The 18,549-nt window shown below is 39.7% G+C and overlaps 1 protein-coding gene across 3 annotated transcripts in view; it reads left to right on the top strand.

Moving 5' to 3' along the window:
• Positions 1-18,190, top strand: part of LOC146570144 (copine-8-like) — a 115,301-nt gene extending 97,111 nt beyond the window's left edge. The window contains exons 17-21 of one of the 3 annotated variants that reach the window (XM_085282982.1): positions 13,919-14,021; positions 15,166-15,223; positions 15,946-16,019; positions 16,340-16,438; positions 17,492-17,614. In XM_085282982.1, the coding sequence (XP_085139108.1) occupies positions 13,919-14,021; positions 15,166-15,223; positions 15,946-16,019; positions 16,340-16,405 (301 nt within the window). In that variant the 3' untranslated portion in view covers positions 16,406-16,438; positions 17,492-17,614. Of the gene's footprint in view, positions 1-13,918; positions 14,022-15,165; positions 15,224-15,945; positions 16,020-16,339 lie in introns of all 3 variants that reach the window. The other 2 variants (XM_085282980.1, XM_085282981.1) reach the window with 2 other exon arrangements.
• Positions 18,191-18,549: the final 359 nt, after the last annotated feature.

Below are 18,549 nucleotides of genomic sequence, written 5' to 3'. Positions count from 1 at the left end.
CCTCCCTGCATCCTCGTTTCTGGTTTGTGTTATTAGCTTACCCAGTTTAGGTTTCCGGTTTCTTGTTTTTCCACCAGTGCTGTTTTGTGCCCACCGTTGTAAATAAATATTCACCTGCACCAGAGCTGCCGCCTTTTGGGTCCATTTCTACAACTCCACATGGCTTGCCCCGCAAACCGTGACAAGTTCACTTTAATCCTTTAACCTTAACTTAAAAATAACAGTTTCAGTTTTACCATATCCAAATGATCAAAAACCCAAAAGGTCCTAAAATGATCCTAAATTATTAAACAATTAAATTATTAAACCCTAAACCCCCCTTTATCTTGATACATTTCATGTGTCAAGATACTATACAAAACTTAAAAATGCTCAGTTTTCCCCACTCATGTTCCAATCTATATCATAAAAATAAACTTAAAACAGAACAATTATCAGTCATGTGTTTCTACAATTAATGGTAACTGAGTTACATCAAAATGTTTCCCCTTTAACATTTGGCATTCTCCCAACAATATACTATAATCCCATAATCTAACCCCAGTCAACAAAACAGAACAGAAATTTTCTCTGGTAAAAACAAATTGTTTGTCCACATTTATTCATCCTCACATTCACTCCATATTTTTGCTAATAGTGGAGCTTCCCGCGCAACTTCTCCACCCTCAGCAAAATGAGCTCAGTCATTTTTTATTTTCCATAGGAAAATATTTCTTTATGCTTTTGGACTGGATTGACTCGCATAAAATCCTTTTTACAGGGACTTACGACCTGAATAGTCCCCAGGTAGCTTTCTCCTCAGCCAATTGAAATCTGGAAAGCCCCCTTATATTTGCTCCTCCCGAGAATTTTCAGCGCCGTTATTCACTGTTGCAGGCCTGCTTAAAACAGAAATGAAAAAATAGAGCTGATTGTTAGCTCATAAAAACAAAATCAAAATCACCTGACAGGTTTTCTTTAAGTGCACTGTTACAAAATAATGGGCCCAATTTTTAGACATGTCCATGTTTCCTAAAACTCCCTCTATTAAAAACAAAAACAACAACCCAAACCTAACTGACAGAATCAACCCATCACCACAACAACCTCAACAACCTTAAACACACAAAAGTTTTGCCACCACATAATTTCACCTCCTCAATACACCGAAAGTCTCATTAAAACCACACCATTTGCACACAAAAATCACCCCCTTATGCTCTGTAACATACTTCAATTCAGCATAAAACATAACCCCCCTTACAACAACATATCACTAAACTATAAATTTCCTACCCAAATCTGTACTTCTCTTGTCTGCCATGCTTCATCTTCTGAAAGTCACTTCCTCAGTCACACACATACAGGAAGCTCCTACGTCATGTTAAGGTTCAAAATATTGGGGATGGAGACAAGAGAAAAAACCACAATAACAACACTGGTCCGGCCGGGTTGAGTCAAACGATGATTTAATGATCACACACGTGGGAGATGGACACTGATGTAGACAGCCTCAAAATCTCAAAATGGTGGAGCATTGCTCAAACTTTTATAACCTCTGGTGCCTCCACCTTATCATAAAAAGCCTAAACATTCACATGCTCTCTCTCACACAGCGCCTAAGCTACGACCTTGGCTCCCTGTTTATCTGCTCCTGCTGAAATGGGGCAGAAAACTCCAGCACACTCTGTTCTCTTCTACTCAGACAAATTAGACAATAACCTTCTGCGAACAGTATTTCTTATAACTCAGCAATATAATGCATCATAAAACAATATCATTCATTCACAACAAGTCAGCAATTTAATGTAATGCAAATCAGTTTAACTAATGCAATAGTTATCAGCTTCTTCTAATTCAGGAGAATAATGCAAACTAAAACTACATAATAATTCACAATCTTTAATTAGGGGTATAACATGGCATAAAATAATATCATAATTTTACAGTCACCACTCACTCCAGCTAATGTGCATACTGAGTCATCTCTCAAAAAGCTGTAACAACAGAAACATATGTTTAAACATTCCCAACTCATTAAATCATTTTATTTCTTTCTACAGTGATCACTGGTTTTGATCACTCAGTACGAGAGAGCACTCCTAAGTCACTCTTTTAAAACTACTTTAATCACTTTTTGTTTACATAACTCACTCCCTTTGTCATATGGCTTCTTCTATTCCTCAATTACAAACTCAAATGCATTTTATTAAACATTCACACCATTGTATCATTCATACAAAATAGCAAGCTGTTCTTCATTGCATATGTTTGTGTTCTTAGCCAGGTTTAATCAGTGCCTATGCATTAAACTCCATGAGCTTGTCTTGTCTTTATAAGGTTAATGCATTTTCTGTTTGTGTGTGTGAATTTGCATATTTTGCTTTTGCAGTGTGTCAGACTCCTTCATAATTCTCCACTTAAGCCGTCAGTTTCTTTCCCAAATTTACTAACCCAAATTCTGATTTCCTACCTTAAATAGCAGCATTCCTTGTCCTCAGCCAGAAGGTAGGGCTCCACTTGCCACTTACCCCCTCTGCCTCAGCCCAGCGGCTTTACCCTTGAGGTCCCGTCTTCTTCACTTCATCTCACCCGTGAGTCTGAGCTCACCGGGACTGAGTGAGGCCGAGTAATCGTGGCTGTGCCTGCCTTAGGTTGTCCCAGGGTTTCGAGGTGGGATCTTACCCGTCATGGGCTATCCAGCCTTCCATACTCGCCTGATACGGGGCCCAAGTGGGCAGGGGAGGGAACACACTGGCTCTGGAAATTAAAGGAGTATAAGCTGCTTCCTTCATTGCATCTTATATTAAACTATCTCACTTCTGATTCCTTCCTAGAATAATTTCACATATGGCACTTTGTGTATGTGTGTTTTCTATTCATTAATGTAATTGTCAGTTATTTTCTCTCTTCATTTTACCTTCTTTTGTTTGTTTGTGACGTTCTACTTTAGTTCTACTAAACCTTGATGTAAAAACAATACACCCTTATTTCACGCACACACTCTGCATTTTGCCTACGCACACACTTCTCTCTCAGACTTCCTCTGTTCACACACCACCTTGTACTCACTCTACTATCAACTTTCATAGTGTTATTATTATTTAGTGTTTTGTACACCTCACACAGAATCATTCAAATCGAGTACTCACAGCATTCACATCACAACCTTCAACTTTCACTTTCAATCCTGCAAGACGCAGAGATGGACATCTCCTTCACCTAACATAAACTAAATTACCATATCAACATACAATTACTGAAATTCAAACTCAAATACACCGTCTGTTTTAATAAAGTAAAAGAGTAAACAGGTGTACCAAGTGTATGTACTTATGTGTTTTTAAACTGAAAGAAAAAGAAACTCAAACTTTAAAACATCCTACTTGACATCACCAAAGAAATACCTCTCACACCTTTATTCATCATTTAAAACCTTCTAGTCACCGCATTCACACACTTAAACTGTGACCAGAGTTGAGGAATATAACTCAAAACACACTTTCCTAAGAGTATTTTAGACATGCTTGTCATAATCAAAAAGAGCAAGTCAAAAACAAACAAACGAAAAATTGAAACCTCCATTAATTCTCACCGCACACACAAGAAATTGAAAAAATAAAACACACCAGCAACTATTGCTGGAGAGAAGTTACTACTGAAAGTAATATGTTAATCTTAAGTATACACAGTGCACTCAATATATTTATATATCTACATCCAACTTCAGTCAATTACTATACATCCCCTACGGCAACTCAAAACTTTATTTATAGTCCTCTAATAAACATAAATGGCATTTTAAACACACACTCAACAATGTTTGCAGCAGTATTTGTAAAACCAACTGTGGCTTAAACAGTTCACTGCTTACTCATTTGCATTTTCACTCACACACACACCGTCTAAAAATAGCTCCAGCATTGCCTCAGACTCCTTTCACACAGAGATCTCTTATTTTATATTACAAAGACATCTTATATTTACAACCACTGTCAGATCTGTCAGCTTTAGCGCCTACACAATTTCGACAAATTTAAAATAACCGCCCAGCAGATAAACTCCCTGAGTTTTTTGCGACCAATTAACCAGTATCTGTCCAACAGTTTCTGGCCTCATCTCTAAAGTCCCTAACTCAATTTAAAAGCGTCAACCAACCCAAACTTTGCCTGAAGCTCTATTTTTGGCATTACACAGCCAAGGCTTTCCCTGAAGTTTTAAGTTAAAGTTACACGCCCGAAGTCCAACTTCTTCTGACCAAAAAAGCGCAGGTACCGTTCCAAACGGTAAGGAGACTCTAACTCCTAGCTTCATTCCAGGATGCCCTGTACCCCACAGTTAAGCCAAACTGAACTAACCCTGTTCGCCGACAGGTCAATGTCGCGCGTCCACGACAAGGAGGGAGCATAACCTCCGGGCTCTGCGCTTCCTAGCAGACTCGAACTGCCGTTCTAAAATAATTTATAATACTTTGAAACAACAATCAACACCCAAAACAAGTGTATAACTGAGGCAGATCGACCCTGATGGACAATGGGGACTCTAACCCACAAATTGACCAACAAAGGTCTGACCTAATGACCAACCGGGACTTTAACCCACAAAATGACCAAATACCCTACCAAACTACTTGAGACTCTAACTCAATTTCTTTGGGACTTCAACCCAGTATTTAAACTTTTCCTGGCAGACTCTAACTGCTTTAGCAGACTTTACTGCTTTCATTTCTTCTTAGCAGAACTCTAACTGCTTCAACTCATGAAATTTTCATCAAAATCAAAACAGACATCCACCAGTAATTTCAGTGAGTAGACTTAAATCTTATCATGTCCAATTTGGCACACTTTGGAAATAATTCAACAGGTAGTGCCTTACCTTTTGGATAAGCCGGCTTATGCCCACTCACTTCGACCACTGGAATTCATGTCTGCCCGTCAGACCACCTCAGAGACCACCAAATTTCTCCATCTAAACCTCCAATCCTCCCTCCTCAACCACCGGACGAAGCCCCCAAATGTTAAGGTTCAAAATTGAGGAGGGAGAGTACAAACCACCCTTGGTCCAGAAGCTCTTGGTCAAACAATGATTTTAATGACTACACACGTGTGGGAAGACACTCTGTACGCAGACAGCCAGTAGTCCTCGACTTAATCAAAGCATAAACAGATATTTTATAGCATCAGGGTTTGATTTACTGACGCCCCTTCATGCGTCACAGATACATTTTATACATAGATCAGATCAACACCACAATGGCTTTTCACCCAGAAAATCATCTTCTATTTTCATGGCTGGTACTTTCCGTTCTTGTCTTAAAGTAAATTGTTCCTCTTTCTTGCCGAGACAACAAGGACGGTTCCTCTTTTACCGAGACACTTTTGCAGTTACAACCAGACATGACTAATCTCTCCTCTAAATAAATTTAACTCATGTGTGTGTGTCACGACCTCACATGCTCTTTCTCAATTCACCTGTTGCACTTCTGACCTTTCACCAGACCAGAGGCTCACTGAGACTATGTGTATGTCTTCTACTAAATAAATGTTTTAATCAAAAACCCCTACTAAAAGCTTAATATGAAATGACCTGATATATAAGTGTTTTGTAAGCATGTATTGCAATTCCTTCTATGTTCTAGTTTTCCCTCAGCATGGATCATCTAGACACTCTCACTAGATGAAGCTTAAGACCATTAATGAACCTGAACATCAACTCAAATAAGCACAGATATGCATTGTGTATAAAATAGTCATAACTGCTTAAGGCCTTCTTAAAGCTATCTGTTACATTGTTAAAGCCTCGTCTTAGCCTGCTGCTCAAAATAACTTCCACTTCTGCAAAACTCTCCAAGCCTGTTTCCTGTCCTGTTACTTTTAGCCTTTCTGAAAGACACACTGTTTAAACCTCTAAACACAATATAAACTCCAGATTATATTATTAATGCAATGGTAATGATGACAATTATTTAACAATAGCAGTAAAATAATTTCCCTGCTCCACACTCCCTCTCTCGACCTCTGGAACACCAGAGGTCGCAATACATTGTGTCCTCGCTCAGACCCTCTCTAGCCGTCCTCTGGCTCAACCAGCTCCCATTCGAGAACACTCCATGTGTAAGCTTAGGTTTTCTCGGTCCCTCTCTGGTGGTTCAGCAGGCCTCGAGATCTCCAGGATCCTCGCCCCTCCTGTGGTTACCGAGATCGATCTTCTGCAAAGGAAACAAAACACCTTTTCCTGCATCTCCCTAACTTATCCTTTTTGGGACTCTGTAGTCAAAAGCCTGATCCTAATTATGTTCTTAACTTATTGACTTATATTTATATATATTCTTCAACATTACTCATCCCTTTAAAACTCTTTAAGCCCTGCTTTCACGTCCGGTTGCTCGCTCTATTTTTCCCTTATCTGATCATCAACATCCTGTGCACAAATTGTCGCTGCTGCAAGTTCCTCTACTCTAAAAGATCCAAAAGAAAACAACCACTTTAATCAATTAAGTTTAAGCATATAAGCAATTACTCCTGTATACATTTCATCATAGCTAAATGCTGCCTTGAAACAACTCCTATGTGTTAACTTCATTTTAAAACCTCACATTTCCTATGTTATCACCTGTTTTTGGTATAGCCTTTTTATTTCATTTGCTCCTTTTAATTTAACAATACCTTCTAATTCTAATTTATCAGACTTAACCAAAACATATGCTTTCCTTCCTCTTTGGTCCTTCTTTAAGTTCAGTCAAAAAGCTAAATGAATTTGAGGCCTTTTGCCTGGAATCAATACTGTCATGTGTGTTTCTTAACTCTGTGTCTGTAAGCGTGTGCAATCCTTCAATAACTTCAATAACTCATATCAAAAAATGCAATATGTATAAAAATCATTTCTATTTATAAGCTCTCCCCTTTATCCTAAAAATACCTCCTATGTAATATCTGTATGTGTAAGCTTACATTATAACCACTACTTCTAGAAATCAAAAAGAAATCAAACCTGTTCTACTCCTTCAACCCTCACTAATTTTCCCTCTAAGATTTATTCACAGCTTTGAAAAACCGGCATTGTATCTTCTAAACAGGATTCAGTTCTGTCATGGTCCTGGGCCATGTTGGTCCAGTATTCTTGGTTCCTTGTATTTTCGCTCCTTATTTAGGCCATGTTTTCTGAGGTGTCCTGTTGTGGTGTTCCCTAAGTGTTTTTCCCTTTGTGACTCTTACCCCCTTGTGCCCCTGCGTCTCTTGTGTATTTCCCCGGACCTCCCTGCATCCTCGTTTCTGGTTTGTGTTATTAGCTTACCCAGTTTAGGTTTCCGGTTTCTTGTTTTTCCACCAGTGCTGTTTTGTGCCCACCGTTGTAAATAAATATTCACCTGCACCAGAGCTGCCGCCTTTTGGGTCCATTTCTACAACTCCACATGGCTTGCCCCGCAAACCGTGACAAGTTCACTTTAATCCTTTAACCTTAACTTAAAAATAACAGTTTCAGTTTTACCATATCCAAATGATCAAAAACCCAAAAGGTCCTAAAATGATCCTAAATTATTAAACAATTAAATTATTAAACCCTAAACCCCCCTTTATCTTGATACATTTCATGTGTCAAGATACTATACAAAACTTAAAAATGCTCAGTTTTCCCCACTCATGTTCCAATCTATATCATAAAAATAAACTTAAAACAGAACAATTATCAGTCATGTGTTTCTACAATTAATGGTAACTGAGTTACATCAAAATGTTTCCCCTTTAACATTTGGCATTCTCCCAACAATATACTATAATCCCATAATCTAACCCCAGTCAACAAAACAGAACAGAAATTTTCTCTGGTAAAAACAAATTGTTTGTCCACATTTATTCATCCTCACATTCACTCCATATTTTTGCTAATAGTGGAGCTTCCCGCGCAACTTCTCCACCCTCAGCAAAATGAGCTCAGTCATTTTTTATTTTCCATAGGAAAATATTTCTTTATGCTTTTGGACTGGATTGACTCGCATAAAATCCTTTTTACAGGGACTTACGACCTGAATAGTCCCCAGGTAGCTTTCTCCTCAGCCAATTGAAATCTGGAAAGCCCCCTTATATTTGCTCCTCCCGAGAATTTTCAGCGCCGTTATTCACTGTTGCAGGCCTGCTTAAAACAGAAATGAAAAAATAGAGCTGATTATTAGCTCATGAGAACACAAAACAAAATCACCTGACAGGTTTTCTTTAAGTGCACTGTTACAAAATAATGGGCCCAATTTTTAGACATGTCCATGTTTCCTAAAACTCCCTCTATTAAAAACAAAAACAACAACCCAAACCTAACTGACAGAATCAACCCATCACCACAACAACCTCAACAACCTTAAACACACAAAAGTTTTGCCACCACATAATTTCACCTCCTCAATACACCGAAAGTCTCATTAAAACCACACCATTTGCACACAAAAATCACCCCCTTATGCTCTGTAACATACTTCAATTCAGCATAAAACATAACCCCCCTTACAACAACATATCACTAAACTATAAATTTCCTACCCAAATCTGTACTTCTCTTGTCTGCCATGCTTCATCTTCTGAAAGTCACTTCCTCAGTCACACACATACAGGAAGCTCCTACGTCACCACTCACTCCAGCTAATGTGCATACTGAGTCATCTCTCAAAAAGCTGTAACAACAGAAACATATGTTTAAACATTCCCAACTCATTAAATCATTTTATTTCTTTCTACAGTGATCACTAGTGTTGATCACTCAGTACGAGAGAGCACTCCTAAGTCACTCTTTTAAAACTACTTTAATCACTTTTTGTTTACATAACTCACTCCCTTTGTCATATGGCTTCTTCTATTCCTCAATTACAAACTCAAATGCATTTTATTAAACATTCACACCATTGTATCATTCATACAAAATAGCAAGCTGTTCTTCATTGCATATGTTTGTGTTCTTAGCCAGGTTTAATCAGTGCCTATGCATTAAACTCCATGAGCTTGTCTTGTCTTTATAAGGTTAATGCATTTTCTGTTTGTGTGTGTGAATTTGCATATTTTGCTTTTGCAGTGTGTCAGACTCCTTCATAATTCTCCACTTAAGCCGTCAGTTTCTTTCCCAAATTTACTAACCCAAATTCTGATTTCCTACCTTAAATAGCAGCATTCCTTGTCCTCAGCCAGAAGGTAGGGCTCCACTTGCCACTTACCCCCTCTGCCTCAGCCCAGCGGCTTTACCCTTGAGGTCCCGTCTTCTTCACTTCATCTCACCCGTGAGTCTGAGCTCACCGGGACTGAGTGAGGCCGAGTAATCGTGGCTGTGCCTGCCTTAGGTTGTCCCAGGGTTTCGAGGTGGGATCTTACCCGTCATGGGCTATCCAGCCTTCCATACTCGCCTGATACGGGGCCCAAGTGGGCAGGGGAGGGAACACACTGGCTCTGGAAATTAAAGGAGTATAAGCTGCTTCCTTCATTGCATCTTATATTAAACTATCTCACTTCTGATTCCTTCCTAGAATAATTTCACATATGGCACTTTGTGTATGTGTGTTTTCTATTCATTAATGTAATTGTCAGTTATTTTCTCTCTTCATTTTACCTTCTTTTGTTTGTTTGTGACGTTCTACTTTAGTTCTACTAAACCTTGATGTAAAAACAATACACCCTTATTTCACGCACACACTCTGCATTTTGCCTACGCACACACTTCTCTCTCAGACTTCCTCTGTTCACACACCACCTTGTACTCACTCTACTATCAACTTTCATAGTGTTATTATTATTTAGTGTTTTGTACACCTCACACAGAATCATTCAAATCGAGTACTCACAGCATTCACATCACAACCTTCAACTTTCACTTTCAATCCTGCAAGACGCAGAGATGGACATCTCCTTCACCTAACATAAACTAAATTACCATATCAACATACAATTACTGAAATTCAAACTCAAATACACCGTCTGTTTTAATAAAGTAAAAGAGTAAACAGGTGTACCAAGTGTATGTACTTATGTGTTTTTAAACTGAAAGAAAAAGAAACTCAAACTTTAAAACATCCTACTTGACATCACCAAAGAAATACCTCTCACACCTTTATTCATCATTTAAAACCTTCTAGTCACCGCATTCACACACTTAAACTGTGACCAGAGTTGAGGAATATAACTCAAAACACACTTTCCTAAGAGTATTTTAGACATGCTTGTCATAATCAAAAAGAGCAAGTCAAAAACAAACAAACGAAAAATTGAAACCTCCATTAATTCTCACCGCACACACAAGAAATTGAAAAAATAAAACACACCAGCAACTATTGCTGGAGAGAAGTTACTACTGAAAGTAATATGTTAATCTTAAGTATACACAGTGCACTCAATATATTTATATATCTACATCCAACTTCAGTCAATTACTATACATCCCCTACGGCAACTCAAAACTTTATTTATAGTCCTCTAATAAACATAAATGGCATTTTAAACACACACTCAACAATGTTTGCAGCAGTATTTGTAAAACCAACTGTGGCTTAAACAGTTCACTGCTCACTCATTTGCATTTTCACTCACACACACACCGTCTAAAAATAGCTCCAGCATTGCCTCAGACTCCTTTCACACAGAGATCTCTTATTTTATATTACAAAGACATCTTATATTTACAACCACTGTCAGATCTGTCAGCTTTAGCGCCTACACAATTTCGACAAATTTAAAATAACCGCCCAGCAGATAAACTCCCTGAGTTTTTTGCGACCAATTAACCAGTATCTGTCCAACAGTTTCTGGCCTCATCTCTAAAGTCCCTAACTCAATTTAAAAGCGTCAACCAACCCAAACTTTGCCTGAAGCTCTATTTTTGGCATTACACAGCCAAGGCTTTCCCTGAAGTTTTAAGTTAAAGTTACACGCCCGAAGTCCAACTTCTTCTGACCAAAAAAGCGCAGGTACCGTTCCAAACGGTAAGGAGACTCTAACTCCTAGCTTCATTCCAGGATGCCCTGTACCCCACAGTTAAGCCAAACTGAACTAACCCTGTTCGCCGACAGGTCAATGTCGCGCGTCCACGACAAGGAGGGAGCATAACCTCCGGGCTCTGCGCTTCCTAGCAGACTCGAACTGCCGTTCTAAAATAATTTATAATACTTTGAAACAACAATCAACACCCAAAACAAGTGTATAACTGAGGCAGATCGACCCTGATGGACAATGGGGACTCTAACCCACAAATTGACCAACAAAGGTCTGACCTAATGACCAACCGGGACTTTAACCCACAAAATGACCAAATACCCTACCAAACTACTTGAGACTCTAACTCAATTTCTTTGGGACTTCAACCCAGTATTTAAACTTTTCCTGGCAGACTCTAACTGCTTTAGCAGACTTTACTGCTTTCATTTCTTCTTAGCAGAACTCTAACTGCTTCAACTCATGAAATTTTCATCAAAATCAAAACAGACATCCACCAGTAATTTCAGTGAGTAGACTTAAATCTTATCATGTCCAATTTGGCACACTTTGGAAATAATTCAACAGGTAGTGCCTTACCTTTTGGATAAGCCGGCTTATGCCCACTCACTTCGGCCACTGGAATTCATGTCTGCCCGTCAGACCACCTCAGAGACCACCAAATTTCTCCATCTAAACCTCCAATCCTCCCTCCTCAACCACCGGACGAAGCCCCCAAATGTTAAGGTTCAAAATTGAGGAGGGAGAGTACAAACCACCCTTGGTCCAGAAGCTCTTGGTCAAACAATGATTTTAATGACTACACACGTGTGGGAAGACACTCTGTACGCAGACAGCCAGTAGTCCTCGACTTAATCAAAGCATAAACAGATATTTTATAGCATCAGGGTTTGATTTACTGACACCCCTTCATGCGTCACAGATACATTTTATACATAGATCAGATCAACACCACAATGGCTTTTCACCCAGAAAATCATCTTCTATTTTCATGGCTGGTACTTTCCGTTCTTGTCTTAAAGTAAATTGTTCCTCTTTCTTGCCGAGACAACAAGGACGGTTCCTCTTTTACCGAGACACTTTTGCAGTTACAACCAGACATGACTAATCTCTCCTCTAAATAAATTTAACTCATGTGTGTGTGTCACGACCTCACATGCTCTTTCTCAATTCACCTGTTGCACTTCTGACCTTTCACCAGACCAGAGGCTCACTGAGACTATGTGTATGTCTTCTACTAAATAAATGTTTTAATCAAAAACCCCTACTAAAAGCTTAATATGAAATGACCTGATATATAAGTGTTTTGTAAGCATGTATTGCAATTCCTTCTATGTTCTAGTTTTCCCTCAGCATGGATCATCTAGACACTCTCACTAGATGAAGCTTAAGACCATTAATGAACCTGAACATCAACTCAAATAAGCACAGATATGCATTGTGTATAAAATAGTCATAACTGCTTAAGGCCTTCTTAAAGCTATCTGTTACATTGTTAAAGCCTCGTCTTAGCCTGCTGCTCAAAATAACTTCCACTTCTGCAAAACTCTCCAAGCCTGTTTCCTGTCCTGTTACTTTTAGCCTTTCTGAAAGACACACTGTTTAAACCTCTAAACACAATATAAACTCCAGATTATATTATTAATGCAATGGTAATGATGACAATTATTTAACAATAGCAGTAAAATAATTTCCCTGCTCCACAATGTGTTAATAAAAGTTTAATAAATACTTTTCATTGAAATGTAATATTTAGAAATGTTGTGATTACAAAAAACGTTAGAAAAAAGTCTGGCTTTCATTGAGAATAGGTGTGAAATACTTGAATGAAAACCAGTTTTTGTGCGCTTTGTGTGTTAAATACCCCAAACCTCAAACTAATTAGTGTAGCCATGCCCTTCAAATATGCCTATTTCACTTTTTACGTAATTTTTTTGGGCCTGGCAACTACACGCAGCTGTAATTGGTCCAGTTGTCTTCCATAAAATAAGATTATAATTTTATTGATCTCTGAGGGATAATAACCTAATATGAGAATTTATCTAATAAGGTGATTGCTGAGGGCAATGTGTGGGGCTTGAGACAGGGGGATTTTAAAGGGCTGCTCCAGCAAGTTAATATTGTGCTCTCATAAAATTGGATCTTCCATAAACTTGCTCCCTCTGACACATAAACTGGTAAGTGCAGTACATATTAAAACTTTAATCAGCTTCAGATGAAAAAAATGCTAATGAAATACCAACAGGATTAAAAATAAAGAAATCAAGTTTGTTAATGATGGAAGTGCATTTTGCATCTTGCAGTTACAGTTAGGATGCCATGCCGGCAGCCTCGCCTCTGTCAGTGCGCCCCAGGGTGGCTGTGGCTACGATGTAGCTTGCCATCACCAGTGTTTGAATGTGTGTGTGAATGGGTGGATGACTGGATGTGTAAAGCGCTTTGGGGTCCTTAGGGACTAGTAAAGCGCTATACAAATACAGGCCATTTACCATGGTGAAATGCTATGTTATTAGCTTATGCTAGTTAGCTTGGTTATGTAAGAAGCATTGTCCATAAACTGTATAGGTTTATTCTCCGAAACTGAAGCAGGACATAGCAAGCCATTTATGAGTCTCCAGTTTAGTGGCTACAATTAACAGAGGTGAGGCTGGGATAGTATTAACTAGACTCTGTGTTGGCATACCTGTTAAAATGGCCATGCCCCTAACTTTCAGGCCTACTAGTATTCATATGGTACTAAAAAGTAAATGCAGTTACATGCAGTTGTTATAAAGGGTGACACGATTCAAACATCATGGTTTCAACTTGGTGACTTTAACAGAGGAGCTTTTGGAGACGACCTCATGTGGAAATTATAGGAACTGCAGTTTGTGGCGCTTTGACTTTCACTTCATTTTTCAACCCAGAAGTTGATTTTTGGGGCAGTTTTTTGTCATTTTTTGATCGCCTGACCTCTGACACATCATCTCTTTGCACACCAGGTATGCCTCGGCAGTGACAGACGGCTCACAGTACTTCATCCTGCTCATCATCTCTGATGGCGTGATCACAGACATGGCGCAGACCAAGGAGTCCATAGTAAATGTACAGTAGCACTTCACATTTAACCTCTGGTCTATGTATATTTTAAAATGTTTTTCAACTTATTTAAACTGGTAAGCACACAGTGGGTTACTAAACGTGATCTACTGTAGCAGTCCGTGAAATGTGTGCTTATAATCGTTCAGTTAATTTACTGTAGAACTTGCAAGGAACCCTGAAGGTATGATTAAAACCCCAATAGAGGCCTAATAAACTAACAAACATCTAATATGAAAGCGAGAGGGCGAAAAGCAGTGCAGCTGCTATCTTTGCCTCTTCCCTCTCTTTGTCTCTCATCTTTACTAATGAGGGAAGTAATGGAAGAGAGGGTCAGTCTGGTCACCACCACGTCCCTTACCCCCCCCCCCCCCCACCCCCACCCCCACCCCCAACGCTGCTATGTTCAGCTCTAATAACTCTGCTTTCTAATTAGAGTGATCAGAGTTAATGTGTGTAACGATTTTGGGCGAGCTCATATATTTGGAGCCTCGGCTGCTTGGGCTTAATGCTCCGCACGGCCTCAACGCGCATCCGCTCTCCTGCTTCTTTTTCCACTTTGCCCCCCGTGTGACGTAATGTTATTGTAAAGTGAGATTTGAGAGTAATTATTTACTAGCCCGTGGAGGATCCATGCCCTTCATATCTCAAGCAATTTGGGCGTCCGTCTAATAACCCGGGAAGTTATGAAACACTGAAAAAGCTTCATTCATCCTTCATCAATCCAACTGTACTTTGCTGTCCCACTCAACTAAGATTTAATAAACAATATTGCTATGCAGGCCTGGAGTTCAGCTGCAGCTCAGGGCAGAGGAAGATGTAAATGGGAGTCATTATTAAGCTGTCAAGCTTCGAGAGATTTAGGTTGCAGATGCATGAAATTAGAAACCGTAGATCTCGCCAGGCGAGGGGCTTTATAAAACCGGCTGCAGAGTAAGGACGTAAGGCCCCGTCTGCCTTAACAATGGTATTTAATTTTTTCTATAGAGCTTCCTTTCCTTGGACTGTAACAGTTAATGTATAGTTGGTAATTTGCAGGCCTATTTCACTGGCAGCCTGCACGGTTTAAGATAGCAAATGGTGAAAAGAATGAACGCTCCCTCTTCGCCGCCTTTGATGTGGTTATTCTGTCACTTTCCACCCTTTACAGGCCTCGTCTCTGCCCATGTCTATTATAATAGTTGGGGTTGGACCAGCGGAATTCGATGGTAAGCAGGCTGAATGTGTGTCCGTGTGCAAATACGTGTGTGTCTAAAAGCATGCAGTAATCTTTTGCCCTCACCCCTCGTTCTGCTTCCTATCTTGTCTCCCACATGGTTTAGCCCTTCCTCGTGCAGCTTTTCTTTTCTTCACTCCTCCGCTTACCCTCCCCTTAATTCTCCCTCTCCTCCTTCACAGAAGCCGAGGTAAAGGGGATTTGATAAATTCTCGCTTTTCAGTCCAGTAGCACTCCTTTTTTTCCATTCTTCTTCTTCTTTATTTTAAATGCGCAAGGGCCACATCACTCTGCGGTGTTCCCTCCCTGAAACATTGGTGTTTACAGTTCACAGAGCAGTCCTCTGTTAAAAAAAGAAAAGAAAAACAAGCTCACTCACGGGGAGCAATGAGCCTGCAGAGTCAACGGGATTAGCACGGATATGAAGTCAGAGTGCGCATTCGCTTTATGTCCCTGTGGTGCTCATTGCTGGCTGTGCTTACATGTATTCGGGCACGTTCCTCTTATGCGCACAGCTACGTGTAACTCACGGCCCCGTGGCTTCACGCTCAGCCGTGCAAATTCTGTGTACTCCTGCCCATTTGAGACTATCAACACTCTAAGTGTAAGCCTGTGGCATGCTAATGACGTTGGCAGGTTGAAACACAAAAACCGTGTGTCATGTTTGCTCACCGCAACGTTGACGGGGTGTTACTGATGCGCTTCCCTCCTCAGAAATGATTGAGCTGGATGGGGACGAAGAGAGGATCTCATCCCAAGGACGATACGCGGAGAGGGACATTGTTCAGGTACAGAATACTCCCGAAGACACGGCTGACTGGCTGGAAGGCTGTTCACTCAGCAGAAAGTGTTGAGAGAAATGTGGGATTTATGATTAATGGGAAAGGGTCATTGTGCTTGACCTTCTACTGTGCTCTTGTTCTGAGTCTGCTGGTTTTTCTGTCTTCTCTCCGCTGTCTCGACCCTTATTTCTTCCTCTACGTGCAATATTTTTCTCTTTGTTTTCCTCTCTTTTGCTTTCTTTTTCATAATTTTGCATAAGCGTTTTCTGTTTTTTGTCCACATCTCATTTCCTATATTCACCTTTTCTTTGTTTCCTCTTGTTAAGGTTCAAATATTGAGGAAGGAGAGTAAAAACCACCATGGTCCAACAAGAGCTTGGTCAAACAATTGATTTTAATGAATACACGCGTGGGAAGACCACTCTGTACGCAGACAGGGATTGATCTTCAACTTAATCAAAGCATACACAGATTTTTATAGCATCAGGGTTTGAATTAATGACGCCCCTTCATACGTCACAGATACATTTCATACATAGGTCACATCAAAACCAAAATGACTTTTAACACGGTTTAAAAGAACATTGTCTTCATCTTCATAACAGATGTTTCCTGTCAACCTTTCTGATTAGCGCTTCTTCAAAACCGCAGACAATGATTTTGCAGTGAGCGAGCACTTCTGCAAGCCCACAATTACAAGCAAACATGATATCTCACGACCTTACGTGGCACTCTGTGTCACCTCTCACCTACTAACGCTCACAGTCAAACAGAGGCCACTGTCAACCTTTTACTAAAACTATAGATGTAATATAAATTGAATAAATGTTTTAACCAAGAACCTCTACTGAAAGCTTAATAAAAGAATATAAAAGTATAACAGACAATTTGAATACCCTAGTTATTCACATAGCCTCGTCTAACCAGCTCCTCAGAATAACCTGCAGTTAGATTCTGCTTTCGGTTTCATTTCTGCAAACGCTCTGCAAGCCTGCAGTTTCCTGTCACTCTGACTCTGTACAAAGTGTACTCAAAATCAACAGAATCAGCACATACACACTTAAGATTATAACAACCATTCAAAAGCATTTAAGATTATAGATTCAAGCCAACAGTTTAAAGTGGTTATAACTGCACCTGTAATAAAGGCTAATTGGGTACCAAGATGTTTAAACATCTGTATGCAATATCAATACTGTAAATTATAATGCATATTATTAATGCAATGGTAATGATGATTATTATTAACAATAGCAGCAAAATATCTCTCCACTCTCAATACTCTCCTCTCCTCTTTGTCTTCATTTGTCTTATCTTTTCATCTTTGTCATTTTCTTTACTATTCTCTTATTCTCAATGTCCATGTTTCCTATTCTGTACTCTCCGCCTCTTATTTCTCTTTACATTACTTATATCTGATTTCTTCATTTCCTGTTCTCTCCTTTCCTTGTGTCCTTTCCTCTTGCTTCCCCTCTCAGTTTGTTCCTTTCAGAGACTACATTGACCGACGAGGAAATCACATCCTCAGCATGGCCCGTCTGGCTAAAGAAGTGCTGGCTGAAATTCCCGACCAGTTCCTGTCCTACATGAGAACCCGGGGGATCAAACCTGGTCCCTTGCCACCTCCTTACACTCCCTGTCCACCACCAGCTATCAACCCCCTTCTCACAAGAAGGGTAAGCCGAATTTAATGGCTTCCACCCCAGTATTGGCCAGCCGGGTCTACTGTCCTCTCTTTACGCTTCACTCTTCACTGGAAGCTCCTAAGCACATGGCAAACTTTGCCTGCATCTCGCATGTTGCACTTTTGGGAATATTTGGCCGTGAAGGGTGATGAAGACAGCCCTGAGTGCTTCTTCTGTTTAGAAGACTGGACAAAAAGGTGTGGATTTTGAAGGGCAGTGGTGGTGGCCTGAAATCAAGGAGCTGCACCAGGAAGAGTAAACGGGAAAGAAACTCAACAGACTGAATCCAAGCTGTTCCCATTTCCACTTCCTCTGTCTAAGTCATGTCACTTGATATATAAATGTTTACAAAACTGAGGAGTGGAGTGGATCTTTTATTTTCCAGGACGAAATTTATACAAATAAATTTGAATACCTTTCAGAGTCCTATTTTTCAGCTACAGAAACAGGAGATTCTGACTTTGTACAAAATGTTTAGGCCCCAGTGCCACACACACTTATATATATATATATATATATATATATATATATATATATATATATATATATATATATATATATATATATATATATATATATATGATTTTTTTTTTTTAATAGAAATAGAGCATGTGCCAGTTTATGAAAAATAAAGCATGCACTGTTGTCCTGCACTCAGGGCTTTGTCCCCACCACCACTGCCATGTTCCATCATGAACAAACCCACCGGAAATCGTTCCACGCTCCTATCGTCTGCTCCATCCACCTGCCTTGACTCGAAAGGAAGCTGTGCTCCTTGGGAGTCTGGTCAAATCAAATGCAACAGGGACTTGAACCAGCCTTACTTTTTTGTCAGAAAACATTACTGGCAC

The sequence above is a fragment of the Mchenga conophoros genome, linkage group LG7 (genome assembly GCF_057382185.1).
Source record: "Mchenga conophoros isolate Kocher_MC1m ecotype Shallow Benthic linkage group LG7, M_conophoros_male_GT1.1, whole genome shotgun sequence".
Taxonomy (NCBI): Eukaryota; Metazoa; Chordata; class Actinopteri; order Cichliformes; family Cichlidae; genus Mchenga; species Mchenga conophoros.
Note: the sequence above shows the minus strand (reverse complement) of the source record. Positions and strands in the feature narration are given on the sequence as shown.